The 15,239-nt window shown below is 41.5% G+C and overlaps 1 protein-coding gene across 4 annotated transcripts in view; it reads right to left on the bottom strand.

The window, feature by feature from the left end:
* The window catches only part of LOC133423706 (dipeptidyl aminopeptidase-like protein 6), a 338,469-nt gene that overhangs the window by 155,173 nt on the left and 168,057 nt on the right, over nt 1-15,239 (bottom strand). Inside the window, exon 1 of one of the 4 annotated variants that reach the window (XM_061714008.1) lies at nt 10,818-11,139. The exons of the other annotated variants lie outside the window; for them this stretch is intronic. Coding sequence (XP_061569992.1) covers nt 10,818-10,874 — 57 coding nt within the window. The 5' untranslated portion in view covers nt 10,875-11,139. Of the gene's footprint in view, nt 1-10,817; nt 11,140-15,239 lie in introns of those variants that run through there. 4 annotated transcript variants of the gene reach the window in all.

A 15,239-nucleotide genomic window follows, 5' to 3' on the forward strand; every position in this document is an offset into this window, starting at 1 on the left:
CTGCCACTCGCTCTTTTGAATGTTTGTTACCGACGTGGAGGTGGCGCGGCGACGACAGTAGGACCCGAGGGGCCCCACGGTGAACCTGGAAACGCTCAGCGTTTCAATTAGAGGCTCGGCAGAACACGGCGGCTGCTGATCGGCTCCTTGCTTCACAGCTCTGGGCCCCTAATTACAGCCGGTCAATAAGGCCAGAAAACACGGGCGCGTACGGAGTGAGACGAGGCACCGATAAACAAGCAAATGAAGACAAGAATACAAAGATGTTAACTTACACACTCACCTACGCTTTCTGGATCTGGTGCACACACGGACAAATGTAAGCTGATGCAGTCTAAGAGCTGATTATCTGACCTGCTCAATAATTCAATACCCCTCTGTCCTGTTGTTCATCTTTTAAAAAATATTTAATCATACCATATAAATTATTCCAAACGTGTCCGTCTCATTTACCTCCTTAACAAAAAAAACCCCCAACAACAATACCTTTCACCTGAATGGCTTAGTATTCTTTTCAAGATGCTCCAATTATGGGAATACGTCCATGCAGGCTGATAAAGAAGAGCTGAGCAGTGTTTACTGGAATCTATATGCGTATTCTGTCCTCTCGCGTACCTCCGAGACGCAATTAGAATGCAACAAAGACACGAAAACAGATTTTTTTTTTTTCCCCATTTCACCACCTGACAGAAAAATTGCTGACCTTTTCCTAAATGAGGCAGTTTTACACGTATTTGGAAACCCCTCCTGAGGTGATTTAGAAAAGCCCCCCCTCACACACACACACACACACACACACACACACACACACACACACACACACGATGTCCACGTCAACTAATAACATGATGGAGGATTGTCATGACATTTAGTTTGACCGTTGCCTCAAACGCTGAATATTTATTGCTGATTTAAAACGCCCCCCCCTGCCGGGGTTGGTAAGCCATTTCAGCAAAGAACATTTAAATCATGACAACAATCATGATGAATCGCGGAGGTGGCTGCTTGGCAATCTCGCCTCTAATCTCCACTTCAGGCCTCAACATCACGGCTCAATTGTTCATAATTGCCCTGAAAATGAACTATGGCACAAACATTAGGGGCATCCAATCCTCCTTTAAATCCATCTTCCATTCCCACTTATCAGCACAGGGCGCTTGGTGAACAGGAGCAATGTTATCTATTAGGATCCCAAACATGAATAATCACGTTATTCCATTTTTCATCCATTCCTGCCCCCCCCTCCTGATTGAAAGGCAGCTCCTTTAAAAAGGCAGGACGCACCGAGAGGAGAATAAGTCCGTTTGATGCCAGTGGATGACCAAAGACTGCGTTAACTGCTGCTTCACCTCAGGAGAAATCTGTGTGGAGGTGAGGAAGGAATCACAATAAGGCTGCTGCAGTTGTTTGGTTTCAAATTAAATCAGCATCATTTCCTGAGGAAAACGTACTCTTGTGAGTCGATCAAAGTTGGAAGCAAGCAAGGTGGCCGGATGGGAATTATCCGGGGAATATTCGGCGTGGAGTTCAGCAGAGATCCACCACCTGAAGAAATGCCTCCCTGCTGGAGGATAAATGCTCCATCTGTTTTTAGCATTTGGCATACACTTCTATATGAAGCCTCTCCTGCTATGGAAGACTACTCTTTAACCCTTAAAGACCTAAAACATGCAGCCTGCCAATGTTGCATCTGATGCATGTTGGGTTGATGCATGGTGGACTGAGTAGAAAACTGGCACCGGTTAATTTACTAGGGATGGGCGGTATGGACTAAAAAATGTATCACGATCATTTCTGGCATTTATCCCGATAACGATAAAAATGATGATAAAAAAAATACCAATTCAACTCCACCTTTTTAACTATAAATCTATCACCACATTCAGTCTTTGGAGCCCCCAAAACACTGCTCTAAAAGAATACTAAATGCTACTAAACTACACCAATTAAATTTAATTAATAAAAACCAATTAAATTAGTACACCCGTACTGCAAAACTGTAATGACAAGTTTGAAATGTAAGAACAGATTCAACATTTATTCAAACTGTATGGCTTAAACAGTGGGATAACAGTGCAAACAGCAAAAGTACCATTCTTTCAAGTTTTCTTAGCTTATAAAAAAAAAAAAAAAATCACAAAGTAGAAAAAAATACAACCTGATAAATAAAGAAACAGTATTGCCATCCTTTGCACTCACTGTTTTTTGCAGACTCTGCATATAATAGATGATGTTTGCTCTTCGTCACTCTTTTTAAATCCAAACCAGTTCCAGATAACGGAGCTGGAGCCTCGTTTAACAACGAGCTCTCAGATCCGCCTTCCGCCATGTTTGTTACACAAAAACGTCATCAACGGGAATTTGTCGTTTTTACCACGAGATGACAAAATATCGCCCATCCCTATTTTGCACCAAACAGAGCTGAAAGGGCATGGCAGCTACTCTAAAGCTACCTGAGGGACTTCAAAGCTTTTCTGCAGTTGCAGTCAGACTGCAAATATGAACGATGAAGTGGTAACAGCACCATTGGTGAATGGATCGTCTTGCAGATCCTTTTCTTTCCCAGCTTTGTGTTATAATTTGCTAGTATTGCAATTATCAGACCAGTTGCTGCATGTTTTCATCACAGATGGTTATACTTGTGCTGGGAGAGCAGCTACTCTGGAAAGGAGCTTAACAACACCCTTAAAATTCCTGGATACTTCTAACACTAGTTGTTACAACACAAACTCAAAGGAGTTGGTGCTTTTGGGTAGAAAGAACTAGTTCTCCTAACTTATTTGAGAAAGTACAAACTGAACTCAGAGGTCACAGTTTTTGAGGATGTTTTATCTAAAGAAACCTGGCAAATTATATATCACTATACAATTACATTTACCCAATTAAATTATTGTAATTCAACTACAGATAGACTGTAGATATTTCCATAAAGCTTATCTTATCTGTTTTTTTTTTCCAATCAGACATCAAAACGACTAAAATAAAACCAGTTAAGAAGACATATTGCCCAGAAGTCTTTCATTTTACAAACAAATAATCACTTTTTAAATTGACTGTCTTTTTTTGCTTCTACTTGTAAACATGTTAAATAAATTAAGGGAGCATCTCACAGTCAGGCTGCAGCTTCGCTTGCTGAACCGAATGCGTCGCAGGAAGACGAGTGCTTGTGCTCACAGCGCTGCTTTGGCGACATCATGACATCTAAAGCCAGTTGGGTTTTTCCTCCCCAAAATAAAACTTTTAGATTTTTTTCCCCTTGCAGCTGAGTCGCTGCTGCCACTGGAGAAAATGATATGCAGGAATTGATGAAACGCATAGCATCCTCCATTTTTAAACCCTTACTTCCCCCGATGCAGACAAATCCACTGATTGCTCCGGTTCCCTTGGAAACCATTCAGTTTGATGAGAAATGTTGCCAATGAACATCCACATTAGTGTTTGCATACGACAGAACAACTCTGCCATCCAAACAGCTTCTTCTGGCATCTTCCTGGTGTGCGACCTTCTCAATGATAAGCAACTTACCCCTTACATCTGTTTGATAACACATTTTTAATATTCTGACTGCAGGAAGATTAAATATCGAACACACTGACACTGGTAAGTTGATGTGGAAGTCACGGCATGGAGAGATACATAAGATGGCTAAAAGGCATGCAGGAAGACTATTTTACATTCATTAATGTAATAAGATTCAAACTAAACTGTTTAGGTGGCGTGCAAATGATCCTACTGTGGTCTCACTGTGTCACATCTGTGTCTTTAATTATCATCTGTTTAAACACGTACGCCGTTAATCAGTAGGTTACTGAGGAGTGTGAAGTTGATTTACAGTAAAGCAAAAACAGAGAGAAAAGGAAATGAAAAAAGGAGTTCTCAGGGTAAAAAAAAAAGTGTCAAAAACAAGGACTATTTTAACCTTTTACCGTTCCTAAAGAGCGTGATCACATCTGATGTGCTCCCGTCAATATTCGGTTTTGTGATTTTCACATTCAATCCCCAATGGGCTCCGTTTCATAAAAAAAAACATTTCATCAATATTGACAAAAGCACATGTTTAAAAAGCTATCGGGTTTTAAAGAGGCACCTTAACTTAGAGATACAACACCTATCAATACAAGATATTAGTAATATGCTGTGAGGCAGCTCTGGGTTGTTTTGCCCCCCCCCAGAGTAAGGTAGATATAAAATATTCACATACCACAACTGCAAAAAACAAAATCGATAAACGTGACAAAATCTAAATCAAGCGGCAAGAACAAGGCTGGGAACCCCTTCATATTAAGTGGCTTTCTACGTTAATTTGCCTCGAAATGTGATCTGATCTTTGTTAGAAAATAATAGATAAACACAAAGTGTTTAAGATAACGCACAATTACCCACTAAATCCATGAATCATTCACAGTCCTTGTGGAAAAAGGAAATAAACCCACAGGCTAGTTGTTTCAATTAATGATTTTTGTAGGTGTGCATTTAGAGCCACTTTGAGTGATAAATATTCATCCATCAATCCACATTCAGAGAAATTAGTTATATATGTTTGGCCAGTCTTCCTTGGAGTGGATAGCAGCCAAGATGACTCCAGTTACACAACCCAGAATCCTCCATGAGGTACAGAGGTACCCGCGAGTAAAAGCCAATCCGGGATCTGAAATGCTTCTGGCAAATGTTTTGTCAACTGCTGAAACGGCGGTTGCATTTTTAGCATCAGAGTCCCATCCCAACGGTGAAGTACGGGGGAGGGAGTATGATTATCTGGGATTACTTTGCTAACTTGGATGTCTGGACCACTTATGAGTAGAAAACGAATTTACCAAAAGATATGATGCAGCGGGACAACAACCCCATCCATTGAAGAGAATCCACCACAAAATAGCGTCTAGAAGAAGAAAAGCCCAGAGAGATGTTGTGGAAAGGCCACAACAGAACCATGAACGCCAGACATCCTACTAAGGTCCGTGAGCTGAAGCGGTTCATGAAAGAGGGATGGTCAAACATCCCTCTGAACGTTGGGCAGGTCTAGTTTTGAGCCCTTGAAAGTGTTGGTTGAAGCTGCTGCTTTCCTTCAGCACCGGGAAGGTTTACTGGAGGTTTTCCGTAAAGACAACACATACCGTATTTTCCGCACTATAAGGCGCACCTAAAAGCCTTTAATTTTCTCAAAAATCAGCAGTGCGCCTTATAATTCAGTGCGCCTTATATATGATCATTACGGTAATTTCTGTTACTGTAGTCAGGGGGATTGTGGGTAATGTAGTTGGTTTCGCCGAAGTAATGCCTTAAAAACGTCAGGAATCGTCACGGACATTCAAGACAACAGCAGCGACGTTGACGAGACGGAGCAAAGCCGTTTTTTATTTTGTTAATAAAATTTGACATACGTTACTTTTCTTGTTTTTTTTTTTGCATTTGCTGGAGGATTTTGTAGCATTTCCTGTAGCGCAGCTCCATCAGGTAGATGCGTAACTCAACCCCAGCCACTATAGTACAGTATCTTACCATATATTTAGTGCGCCTTATAATACGGTGCACCTTATAGTGCGGAAAATACAGTAATTGTTTGCGAGTAGGGCTGAAACTATTCCTGGAATAATTTGAGTAATTCGATTACAAAAAATGATCAAGGAATTTTCTCTGCCTCGAGGAATCGTTTAATTTTGCAGCTCAAAGCAGGTATTTCGCCCGGACTACATTTAATGCGGCACAACGCGCAGATGCCGCGCACTTTAAAGGGGGAAGAAAGAGGCAGCGGATATGTTTGGTTTTAGTAACATGCCATGCTCAGGCAGTCTGCAATGGCCCAGACGGGAGACACATGTAGCTCAGTGCTTAACTTTTATTTTTAATCCACTCTATATTCTTCTAGTCCGTTCTCCTATATGTTCCCCCTCTAAAGCCTGATTTATGGTTCCGCGTTAAATCGATGCAGAGCCTACGCCGTAGCCTACGCCGTAGGCTCTGCGTTGGTGTAACGCGGAACCATAAATCAGCCTTCACCCGGTACATACATAGGTTCCTCTAAACATCTGTTCCCGCTACAGTTTTAATTAAAAAAATGTGCTCCCATACAGCAGGTGTCATAATTATATTTTGAACACTGCCAAAACTCAAAATCTTAAAGACTTTAACTTAAAACTTACCGTAACTAGAACTTAAAATTAGCTTGACACAAATGAAAGTTCAATTGAAACACGTTGGAAAAACAGCTAACCTTTTAAGTGATGTGATGTGTGCCATCAGGTGTAATGGCATTTTTAGGTTAGAAATAATAAATAATAAGAAAATGTCTTGGTAAGATCCTTAGTTTTTTGAGTGAAGGCAGTGAATTTGGTCAACTGGTGTAAGTTCAGGGTTTTTAAATGCACAGCCATTAACCTACTATATTATATAATTTAGTCTTAGTAATGTCAATTAACATCTGACAACTTATGTATCTTTATAATTGCTCTTTAACTAAACAAAAATATGTTTTATCCGATTAAGCGATGGAATTTTCGGTAGAATACTCGATTACTAAAATATTCGATAGCTGCAGCCCTATTTGCGAGTCATCAGCCTTATCAGCATTGTGTTTGTCTGTATATGAAGATCATATTCATTACAATTTACTTTTCAAAAAGTTCACATACAAGTTTCTGCAACTTTTTGCTGCTGAATCAAGTTAGTTCTGCGTCTTTGTGCATGATGATTGGCTTCCTTCCTTGGCCCTGGGAAGACCGTCCCCTCAACACCCACAGGCTGCTCCCCTCAGCTGCTCCTCAAGCTGCCCAAATGGCACAAACTGAGCTTTTGGCGCTGAATCTACCGTAGTCTTTTGTACTCTCCTAGTATGAAATCCTACAATTTCAACAGGGTAGATTATTCATTTCAGATGTCCTCACACAGCGTCCCCCTCTGTTACTTAACTTTATATTGCACAGTCACACGTAGCGCAGAAAAAAGTGGAAAGATGCTGATTATTGGGTTGAATGATGGTGTATCTGCTGAAGGATTTCCCTATTTTTGCTTCAATGCCAGAATAGGCTCAAGGATTGCAAATAACAGAGTCTTTTAAATGTATAAACTTACAGAAAACACTCATTTACTGAATCAGCTGCTTTGGAAAATTATGCATGTTTAGAAAAATTAAGATTTTGGTCATGCTCTTCCCTGCACACACGGCTTCCTAACCACTGTGCTTCTATTTTAAATAAATACCAGAACTCTGTTTGAGCAAACGTGAAGTCCAATTTGCAGGTTCCTAAACACAGCGCTCCGATGTCAAAGCTTTGTCTTTGTAATGACCCCAAGATAAGTGCATTTTGATAACGGCTTTAAATTAGTCTGAACTGTCTCGCCTCTGCAAATGCATCACCTCCCCTTCCCCGGCGCGACCTCTTGCACCTTCAGAGCCTCCGCCTTGTTTCAGTAATGAGTGTCAGTCCTGTGACTCTCAGTTGATTACTGGAGAGCTGCTGCTCCTATCTCTGCTGAGCTGCCCTCTATCTGCGTCCCCTGTCCCTGGACCACAGGCTCTGCAAGCACACCATCAATCAGCGGGCCACAGCAGGACCTCACGTAATCACACAGGCCACGTATGTCCGTGTGCTCAGACGTAGCGTGTCGTGAGCATGTGCGCAAACATAGATGAGTGGCTTTCACAACCCAGTCTGCTCGCAGCAATTTTTCATTTTGCTGCAGCTCTCATGCCTCTGGAAAATAGGCCGGCAGCCACAATTAAGCGTCCACTGATGTTTCAGCATCCCCAGGTCTCTAATCTTCACCGTAATTATGGAAAAGGTCAGTGTCTGCTGGTGATTTCTGGGACTTTTGATCAAAACCGGTTGAGTCAAAGATTACAAATCAAAAACGCTGTTAATATCAAAGGCTAATAAGCCAAATCGGAACTGTACAGGTGTTCAGGGCAGCAGTATGTCACTTATTAGTCTGACTATTATATTCTTTTCCATTAATGCTGCAAAAACAGTTTATTGTGTAATCAATTGGCAAAAAAAAAAGGATTAATTAACAGATATTTACTCATGTGAAATTCACGAATGAGGAATTTGCTCTAAACTGTATAGGAAGAAACTTGATGTATCAGTATTTGTTATATTTCCTCTGCGACAAATAACATATAGCAGAAGAGAGTAAAACTGTCTTTTCGAGCTGGGGTTGCCACATTCATACAATTTTAAATAACGATGTGCATTGAACGGCACCGTCACATTACAAAGTGAATAACAGTCCCGATCCATCTAAGAGCTTTTTACTGACTATCGTTTGGAACAATAAAGTCCCCATGCTGTTTAGACTTTTAGTTTGACAGAAAAACAAAAGCACATGATAGACATGACATAAATAAGCTGGAAGTGCTGCCGCTTTTCCAAGTTCAGTGATTTTTGTTGCAGTTCTGTATTATTGCTTTTACAAAGCATTCAGATCCTTTTCCCGCCACCTTTTAGCCCCCGCTCCAAGGGAGAGGGCTCCGCTGTTACAATTAATTCACTGGAATGCACTCAAAGAAGTGTTATGATGTTTAGTTTTGCTTCTAAATCGCATATTGTTAGACGGTCATCAAAATACTCTGTTGCATATTAGAAGCAGACTGCACACAGGTGAAAGGTTGGTGGGTTGAAGCTAAACTTTAACAGGTGAAAAATCCACAGGCATAAATATCGGCGGCGCAACCGGTGCAGCTGCAGCACGGTCCATGAAGGAGGGAGGAAAAAAAAGTTTTTGTAAATGGAATAGTCCAATTACCTGTCAGCCATGTTTTGTCATTATGACACGATGACGTGACGTAAATTTTCAGCATGAAAAAAAGTAAACAAAAGAAAGTAGATGACAAAAATAGTGTAGCGTCATGTTTAGGTAGCCCAAACAAAAAGTGGCGCACAAAAGAGAAAAGAAAATATTAGTGAGGATGATGTTAAATCAAAGATCCGAGGGAAAAGCCAGCTACCACCATAAATGAAAGGGCATTGACCCGACCACCAGGGCTGGTCACAAAGTTAGCCTACATGGTGGCAATAGCAGTTCTCTATAGCGTCTGTGCACGTGTGTGCGTTTTTGTTTAGGGCAGGGATGGGAGCACAAAAAAAATATTAGCACCGGGGTCCATCGCCACGATGTTACGCCACTGGAAAAAACTGAGTGATAAAAATATGTGTTTGTCACTTTAGTCTGCGTTTTTCTCAACATAAAAGGAAACAATTCTAACTTATTTTGGTGTTCCCTCTTTAGCCAGAGTGGATCATTCATTTCCATCCAACCCTGTCCTCTGCACCATGTCCTCTTCCCCCACATCCAGAAATCTGCCCTCCAGTCCTCCTTCTCATTTGGCCAGGCAGCTCCAGCTCCTGCACCCTCGTGATTGAAGTCAGCTTCAATGATTGCAAACCCTCTTTAAGGTAGTAATTGCAATTTGGCTAATTAGAGCGCCAGCAATGTCTTAAAATCCCCCTCTTTTTGTCCAAAACTCAGATATTCAACTAATAGTGACACACAATGACACAAACCTCGGCCATATGAGGCTGCAACCAAAACTCTTAATCCGTAAACATTTTTTGAAATATGACAAATAACTGACTTATGTTTCACCCTTTTATGATCTAACATCAGATCATATCCCACTCTCACGCAAGTAAAACCTGCATAATCTGTGCTGCATGTAGCAAACGGAGCAGGATTGGCCCCCTGAGCATCTTTAAGGGTGTGACTGACAGTTTTCTGCTCCGCAGGGACAGCCTGGCCACTTGGCAGGAGGAGAAGCAGCGAGTCTCTCACCTTCTCTGTTATTTCAAGGCAGGTGCAGCACACATGATGAGGAGGCCAGTGAGAGACGCCTCCCTGGATAATTAATCACTACAGTTACAGACTCTGAAATGTAAATATTTTATAGAAACTTAAGAAAAAAAACGACCAATTTGTGTTGCATGTGAAAGAATGCAGCAGTGTGAATATATTTATGTATAGTTAACCTTGCCAGCAGCAGCAGCATTCGCACCCACACTGCTGTCCTGGCCGGTGTTCTGCCAATTTCTGCTACCTGCCGAAAAATGCTCCTTCGTGGTTCTGCGCATGCGCACAGTATTGGATTTTCAAAGTTTGATTGGCACATCCATAATTTCTTGCACGATGTAAAATTGATAATATGGGATGTTGAGTATTTGATCCTTCAAAATACACTACCCATGACACGAATTGCATTACACTTTGTGAACATTATGCGATACAGAGGAAAATTATATCGCTTTATTTGATATTAATTCAGTCATTGGCCTTTATTTAACCAGGCAGGTCATTAATAACACATTCTTATTTACAATGACGGCCTGGCAAGAGACAAGGACCACTTGGGGGGGAAAGGAAGTGGGCTTATGGAGTAAAACAGTAAAATTGTAGCTCTGCAAAAGGTAGAAAACCATTAGGGAGATTTTTTTGGCAAAGCAGCAGAAATTGTCAGAACACCGGTCAGCGCTGCGACGCAGCGCGCCGACATGCAACAGTGTTCCCGCACCGGAGGAGAGGAAACTCGCATGTTCAAACAAAAACAAACAAACCTAAACACTGCGGCGAAGGGAGCTCGTAAACTGCGTCTGTTGCTTCAAGTCAATGAATAATTGTTGCACCCGAGGCTCAACTCAACCGCCCGGTATCACTTCCAGCTGACTCCCAATGCCCATAAAAAGGCTGATTTATGGTTCTGCGTTAGACCGACGCAGAGCCTACGGCGTAGGGTTACGCGGCGACGCACTCCGTACGATGTGCGTCGCCGCGTACACTACGGCGTAGGCTCTGCGTCGTTTTAGCGCGCAACCATAATTCAGGCTTACCTGGTCCTGCTGCGGAGCCGCCTTTGACGGCGCGCTGCCCTCCTTGGCGGTGGTCATGGTTCCCTAAAGCCCGGCAGGGAGAAAAAACTGGGCTTCCACCGGCAGGAGGAGGAGTAGGAGGGGGAAAAAAAGAAGAGACAGCACAGGCTGATGTACCGGCGCAGCAGAAAAGCAAAGAAAGAAGCAGAAAACGGTCTGTTCACGCAGCCTGCGGCGAGGAGAAGGTGTGAAAGGACAAGTGGTGGAAGGGGAAAAAGCACGGGCAGCTCAAAAATGAGGAGGAAAATCTGTCAGTGGAAAGAAGGGAGGAGGAGAGAGTCGAAATGAGAGAGAAAGGGAGAAAGAGAGAGAGGCAGGGGAAGAGACGCGCATCGTTTCTTCTTTAAACGCTCGATGCGGGACTCCGTGCGCCCGCCTCACCGCGCACCGGATATCAATTAAAATAAATAAATAAATCAATAAAATAGCAGCCAGGTTCATCCCGCCGAACTTAAATGCTGACACGATGATCCTAAAGACAAAAATGATCTTCCTTCATCAAATATTCATTCTCAACCACAACGGCGTTCCCTCGCTCCCATCTTAATTAGTCTTTAATGTTAGTGATTCTCACGGATCTGCTTTATTAAGTCGGTTTCCCAGCATCGCCCTGTAACGTTCTCCCAAAAACATTACACTTTTGCAGTATTTATAGAAACTAAACTCTTGGATTAGTCACGCCTCTGCAAGTAGCTTGGAAATGAAATGATTAGACAGCCAATAAATCCAAACCGGGAGCAAAAACACTCACTGATGAGCATAGGTGGACAGAGTACTCGACCCGAGTACTTGAGTAAGAGTACAAATACTACTGGTCAAAATTTACTCCGTTACAAGTAAAAGTAGCTCAGTCAAAATATTACTCAAGTAAGAAAGAGTAGAAAAGTACTTGCTTTTAAAGGTACTTAAGTATCCAAAAGTAAATGCTTTTAAATTTACTTTAAGTAAAAGTAAGAGTAAATTTCTTATTTTCCACATCAGTAAATGACTATATTTTTTCTAAATTAATTTAAGGATCTTTTAACTCTTGTTTCTGAGAATTAACTCTTTGAAACCAGCTGCACTGATGTGCTGCTTTTAGAACCACAATGTTATATAAAACCTGCAGAAACACCAAAAAACAAATCAAATGAATGGGATCATAAGAAGACAGCAGATTATGCAGAGTTTATTAACAATCATGAACTGAAACCAAATGAACCTGCACCATCCAACTAAGTCTGGATCCCCCTCAAAGACCACTGCTTTACAAAAAACTACATCTCTGCTTTCAATAACTCAATGTTGAAGTCACTTAACTTTACAGGAAGGACATGCACCAGTACAATATAGCAATATAGAGCATAACAAACTGTCTCCCAATGTCTGTCTCTGTGCCTGTCTCCCAATATCCGTCTAAAAATAGGATTTTAGGGAAGAAGAAAAAAGAGCAGACCTGAAAGTAACGAGTACTTTTCAGCCTTCCTAGAAATTTACTCGAGTAAAAGTAAACATATTTGTCTTGGAAATGTATTCAAGTAAGAGTAATAAGTACCAAATAAATCTAATACTCAAGTAAAGTACAAATCCTCTGGATATGTACTTAAGTACAGTACTCAAGTAAATTTACTCCGTTACTGTCCACCACTGGGCTGGGGCAGCATCGCCCTGTAACGTTCTCCCAAAAAACATTACACTTTTGCAGTATTTATAGAAACTAAACTCTTGGATTAGTCACGCCTCTGCAAGTAGCTTGGAAATGAAATGATTAGACAGCCAATAAATCCAAACCGGGAGCAAAAACACTCACTGATGAGAACATTTAGGATGTTGACATAAACTTTAGCAAGTGCTTGTGAAGAGTTAAGATCCTACATGGATGAATAATTAGTATTTAAAAAAAGAAAAGTTCACTCGTTTAGTTAAACTGAGACTGAGGCAGAAAAAAAAACTAAAAAGCTTAATACAGTATTAAATTTGAACACGTTCTTGAGTTGTCAACATTTCATGATAAGAAGCCAAGCGTCTTTTCATGGGCTTGTTCAATTAATTACATCTGCAAGAGGTGTTGTACAATCCCCATTAAACACAGGGAGGAAATGGCTTACTTTGATTTGTTCTGAGATGTACTTAGAGTTAATTAATACCCCACTCTCCAGCTTGACTTCTTGTATTGCAGGTTTGCAACCGAATGTGCTGCACTGTTAATTAAAGTCAGGTGGAGACTGGGTGAAGTCAATTACCTCGGCGTCCCAAATGAATATCTGCAGCATTGCTTCATGTGACCAACGGAGCACAACAGGCAGGACAAAAAAGGAAAGGCCTGTTCTTCAAAAACATAACCTCAAAGGAAATAAGCCGGTCTCACATACGCTCGGATGAGATATCATTATGTTGTTTGGTGAAAGAAAAATATGGTTTGGTAATTTACTTTCGATCAAGCTACCTTGGAGGTTTAAGCTCTCCTTTCATTTACTTGAACAAGTTTCAACAGTCCCCCAAGAAATGACTTCTGCTGTTCCAGAAATAACAACAAAACCAACATGAGAAGCTGGTTTTTCGACTTTAGAAAAGTCAAGGTCTGTGTTCTCTCAAGCCAAACGCTGCAGCTCCCACCACTTTGAGGTTGTTTTATGATCCAGATGTGGTGTGTGGGGAACCCGGGGGGCCTTAATCCCAGGCTGTAAGGTATCAGATACAAGCATGAGCATTGGTATTCAAATCAGGGTCTGTAGGAAAGACAGATTGATCACATACATAAAATCAAATGAAAATTCGGCTGTCACGAATATTGCTTTTGTTGTTGTGTCACATTGGTGTTACCCAAAAGACAGGAGGCATCTCACAGAGACCCAAGGGGGTTAAGTTAAAGTAAAAACTGCTTTGATTTGTGTTCTTTTGGGCTTGCAATGAAGGTTTGCACTCCTGATAACAGACCTATTGTTTATAGGAATGGGATATACATTTGCATCAATTCATATGAGCAAAGATGACAACAGTGTTAAACACATAAATCTATCAAGACTCAAAACTCTTATTTCAATTAAGTCAGTGTGGGATGGGTCTGCACAGACAAATCAAGGTAATTTGCTTTGGATTTGGTCCATAAGTGAATAAAAATAGACTTAGTACAAGAATCTCCATCTGTTCGCTGTCTGTCAACTACTGATGCTGCACAAAGCCAATAGATGCAAAACACGCAGAGGGCGTGGCCAGTGCTTCAAACACTTAGCGAGCTGATCAGAAATATATAAGTACAGATTCGGTTCAATGGAAGTAGCTTCAAACTTTGGCTACATCCACAAGTATGTGAATATGTTTTAAAATGGCTTTGTAAAAACAAACCCAACCCACACGGGAATAGATCACCAGAAATGTTCTACGGCCCTTCATGCCCAATGGACATAAAGCAACCTCCTGGAAACTGCTTCAATTGCAGATAGGTCTTATAATGGCTCTCCTCCTGCGCATGCATGCACCTGCCGTATAATTAAATGCAGACACTGGCTGCATATCCAGCTAAATCCAGCTTGCTAGTCTGATGCAAACACGCAAAAGAAGAAAATCTCAAATCCTAGACTGGCCACTGCGTGTGAACCGGCTTTACACACAGTTTAATCTCCGCTGACCTCTGCGTCACACCGTAGCATATGCGCCTATGTACTCAAAGTCATTGCATGTCAATTTAATCAAGCACAATCAAAATAATGCTTGGTAAAAAACAGATAGGTGTCCATCTGTAAGGGCGTGCACATGCAGCTCCAAAGCACATCAACATCCTTCTGCAGCAACTCAATCATCAACAGGATGATGTATGAATCTGAAACCGTCCGTCAACGGCCGATCAATCAGCTCCGGACTAATGGCAGCCTCTTTCAGCCAATGATATACTGGTTCATGACAAATGCTGTTTGGTCAGACCGAAGTGCTAGAAAACAAAATAACCACCTCTCAGTGGGTGGATTACGGGGTGCGTGCCCAAACTTCATGACTGTGATGTTGACAAACGATCAAGAGACTGCGGTGATGAATTCTCCTGGGGGATTTGGCTCCGTTTAAATACACATTCCTGCAAAGTTGGGAATTGACTGAGCGACAGCCGCAACCTGCCCACGAGGATGAAAGCACTGGCTCACCGCGGGGTCATCGTTTCCCTGAAACTGGCACGCTATGGCCAGTAGCTTCCTTATCTGAAAGCATTTTTGCATCATTAAAACATCGATGTAATCGATCAACCGTAAAGTACTAAACACCGACAAACGTACTTTGGCACTAACTAAATCTGGAAACAAATGATTTTCACTGAGAGAAAATTACATTGAAGGAAATAATTGCCCTCATTTAAGTGGTGTCTCCAATTAACCCTGCAACATTTAAGTCTGAAGTATAAATTTAGGCCAGCTC

This window comes from Cololabis saira, chromosome 22, assembly GCF_033807715.1.
Source record: "Cololabis saira isolate AMF1-May2022 chromosome 22, fColSai1.1, whole genome shotgun sequence".
NCBI classification, from domain to species: domain Eukaryota; kingdom Metazoa; phylum Chordata; class Actinopteri; order Beloniformes; family Belonidae; genus Cololabis; species Cololabis saira.